At 49.4% G+C, this 3764-nt stretch overlaps 1 protein-coding gene across 1 annotated transcript; it reads left to right on the forward strand.

Annotated features, from left to right (window-relative positions):
- Positions 1–2335: 2335 nt before the first annotated feature.
- LOC119266611 lies at positions 2336–3227 on the forward strand. Its single transcript, XM_037547842.1, has one exon. The coding sequence runs from the start codon at positions 2560–2562 to the stop codon at positions 2929–2931; it is 372 nt and encodes a 123-aa protein (XP_037403739.1). The 5' UTR covers positions 2336–2559; the 3' UTR covers positions 2932–3227.
- Positions 3228–3764: the final 537 nt, after the last annotated feature.

Here is a 3764-nt window from a genome sequence, read left to right on the forward strand (position 1 = left end):
AGGATGGAGATGCCATGATTCGGAAAGGGATGGTCGAGCAGTGAAGCAACAGGCAACAGCAGTTCCTGTACTGTACTGTAACTGACCAGACTGCAGCGTCCGCAGATGATCGAGATGTTTTTTTTTTTTTTTTTGAAACGAGGAGATGATCGAGATGTTACTGAGCAAACAACACTGACAGACAGATATAGACTGGTCGGTTACTTACCTGTCATTGGTGTCACTCCAATTACTTACTTACCTGTCAAGTGATCCATCCGTCCGTCGATGTATACTCACATCAACGGACTCAAGATGCAAGGTAGGTGCTACGACACGCTCCAGCTGCTGCTTTCGTTTTCTCACTTCATCAACTCAAGATATAACGTATACACTACTGACGTTTGGTAGACAGTGGCACCTGTAATTAACTGACAGACGTCTCCGGCACACTTCACAGGTTCAGCTCAGTCCTCGGTGAAGCAAAAGCTTCTCCCGTTGACCTGCCATTGCCAGCCAGCGTCAACCTTTTCCCCTTCTTTTCTACAATGAGTTCGCTGAAAATGACGCTGCAGCTTGCCTTCCGTTTCCATGGATGGATGTCACTGTTATACTTGTCACTTGTCACTAGGTGGCTGCTGCTGCCCAAAGGTCTCGTCTTTCCCTCGCAAAAAAGAAAAAAAGGTCTCGTCTTTCAGCTTTTGTACCGTTGCCGCCTGACGCCGCACCCACACCCGGCTCGATCGCAACGTCTCAACCTTACCCGAGCTTAATTGAGGTAATTGCACAAACCACCGCTTGTTGGGGCTAGTGCTGCATAAAACACCTATTATACAGGTCTGTTGCGAAGAACACGACATATTGGTGTAATACATTGCAAATAGGTCTAATCTAGTGTTTAGACGCATTAACATAATTTCAGATAGATAGGTCCCGCTTGTAAGGGCAATGTCAACCGGCCGATGCAAACAAACATGATTTTTATTTGTTTTTTGTTTGTTCGGGTCAGCCAAGCAGACGCGTGTCCGATTTTTGATTTATAACGGTCAGTGCGCCCACCTTAACCGACACATTTGTCCACGTGGTGTTAAATAAATAAATAGGCACATAAAATATTTAAATTTAAAACATAATTAAACATTAAAACCTCCAGGCAAAGTCCACTTCAAACATAATTAAACATAAAAACATAATAAAAACAAAAAAGCCTCCTAGCCGTCCTCGCCCATAGCCCTAAGTGTCATCCTCGTTGTTGGAGCAGGTGAGGTCGAGGAACTCCGGCGGCTGCGCCCAGGGGAACAGCATCTGGTAGGCCGCCAGCTTGGCCTCCTCCGACAAGGCCGCCTGGCTCAGGGCGCCTCCTCCTCCTGCTCCCGCCGCTCCTCCTCCTCCTCCTCGTGCAGCCAGCGCTGTCGGTGCTCCTCCTCCCCGCGCTCGCGTTGCATGCGGCGCTCCCCATCGGCCCGCTCCTCCTCTAGCGCGGTGCCACTGCTAAAGTTAGGTCACTTGCTCCTCCTCCGACGCATCGAGCCACACCCGCGGCGTGCCGACCCTCCCGCACGACGCCCTGCCACCACATATGTCCCGGTGGCTACGGGCGGAGCCGCCGCGGGCGCATACGATGGCGGTGGTAGTGAAGGATAGACGCAATCACCGGCCGCGGAGAGCTAGAGCTCCTCCTCCGAACCAGGTGTGTGAGATTAGTCATTATTATTTTGTGATGACCACTACTTGGATGTAGTGGCCACATAGAAACTACTTGGATGCTAAAATCTAATGGCAACAATATCTACCATGTTTTTGGTGCTAGTGATCACATGCCGAACTTCTTTCATTCAACATTTTGTTCAAAATTTAATAATTTCAGAAAATGTGAAAATTTTGACATTACCATTTAGGGAAAGTTTTACCCCATTTAGACCAATGGTTTGCTAGAGTATGGAAGTTTTAGTTAGCCCATACTATTTTTTATTCAAATTTTGACATTTTCAGTAAAATGTGAAACAATTCCTGTAAATATTACATGTATTCAATATTAATTTGGGAAAGTTACGGCTCAATTGGACCACATGTTTGGGAAGACAATGACAGTCTAATATGTTGGCTGTTGTGGCCGGTTTTTATTGCCATATGTGCACTTACAAGCAAGACCTATCTATCTGGAATTATATCAATGTGTCTAAACACTAGATTAGACCTATTTGCAATGTATTACACCAATATGTGGTGTTCTTCGCAACAAACCTGTATAGTAGGTGTTTTGTGCAACACTAGCCTCAATAAGTGGTGGTTTGTGCAATTCCCTCAGCTTAATTGGAAACCCGCGTGACCCCGAACCCGTCGCTAATGGCGGTCGTCACCGCCGTTGTAATCCGGTCGCGTTGGTTTCACCGTAGACATGGACGCGACGTCACGTCTCTATCTCCCCGGCTACTTAACCAATCGGGCGTGCCGGGGTAGGGACGCCCGCCTCCAGCCGCAGTCCACGAACCCATCGCTACAGCGGTGCGGCCTCGCCTCACCCACCCACATCACCACCGCCGAAAAAGAAGATCCCGGAGAAGCGGCGACCGAGGAAGGATGCCGTCTGCGCGGCCGGCGGTCTTGCTCGTCGCGGCCCTTTGTCTATGGTGGTCGGCGACCGGCGCGCTGGCGGACGGCGGCAACGGCACGGTGTGCCTGTGCACGGGCCCGCAGTGCGTGCCGCCCTGCCCCGTCCCGGGGACGCCGCCGACGACGTCGCCCACGCAGTTCCCCTTCTGCCCGCAGCGGCCGCCGGCGGTCGGGCCCTTCCCCTGGGAGCAGCAGCCGCCGGCGTCGCCGAGGTCGGGGTCGGGGTTCCCTCAGGACGCGGGCTTCCTCGCGGCAGCAGCGGCCAGCCCCGCTAGGAATCCGGCGGCGTGGCTGGCGGTGGCCGCCTTGTGCTCTGCTTTCCTGCTGCTCCTGCACTAGTAACCCTCTATCTGGCTAGCTCATCCACCCCTGTAGATTGACGGATGTTGTCTGAATACTGAGCGGCTGCTGTGCTGATGTCTGAATCTATATGTATGTAATTCTAGGTCTTGAGTTCAATTCTAAAGGCAATCTAAGAAGGGTTGGTTGGGTTCCTCCTTTCTGCATCCTGTTCTTGTTCCTCCCTTGATTTGTTTGTTCATGGAGGCAATAACTTTTAACTTTTCGTTGCAACTGGATGCTGGGGCTCTGCCAGATCTGATATAATACAGCATAGAGTACTACCAATTTGGATCTGTGTGTGTATGATTGGTGCTTTATGAGATGTTGAGATGCATGGTCTGGAACATGCACATATTCTTTCTTGAGAATATTATTAACTCTTGGCGGCACTGTTGGACGCTGGTACCATCTTGTAGTGCTGTCAGACATGGCAATGGCCAAACAGTCTTTCAGAGCACAAGCCGCTCATCTTTGATTGGTCCTTTTATCTGTGATAGACACTGCAGTCCTCGCAAAGTTCATCTCCGAAATGAGAAAAAAAAATCCCGGCAAAAGAAAAATGGGAAACTACGGAGCAAATCCATTATTCTCACAGCACTACATAGTCTACATTATCCATCATTCAGTTATAACTGAAAATTCATCTTGTCTCAGAAAAAACAAAGCAACTGAAGTCGAAAATCAATACTGAACCTACGGTTACTAGCAGTACCTGTGAATCAGATCGCACCACCGGTTCAGTTTCCCAACAAAAACACGAGTTAATGCAGCTAGAAATGAATAGGAGCATTGCCAAATACCACCATCAAAGAAAGAAAGAAAGAAACCTT

The sequence above is a fragment of the Triticum dicoccoides genome, chromosome 3A (genome assembly GCF_002162155.2).
Source record: "Triticum dicoccoides isolate Atlit2015 ecotype Zavitan chromosome 3A, WEW_v2.0, whole genome shotgun sequence".
NCBI classification, from domain to species: Eukaryota; Viridiplantae; Streptophyta; class Magnoliopsida; order Poales; family Poaceae; genus Triticum; species Triticum dicoccoides.

Coding starts and splice junctions, on each gene's coding strand:
- LOC119266611 (XM_037547842.1), top strand. CDS start 2,560: ATGCCGTCTGCGCGGCCGGCGGTCTTGCTCGTCGCGGCCCTTTGTCTA.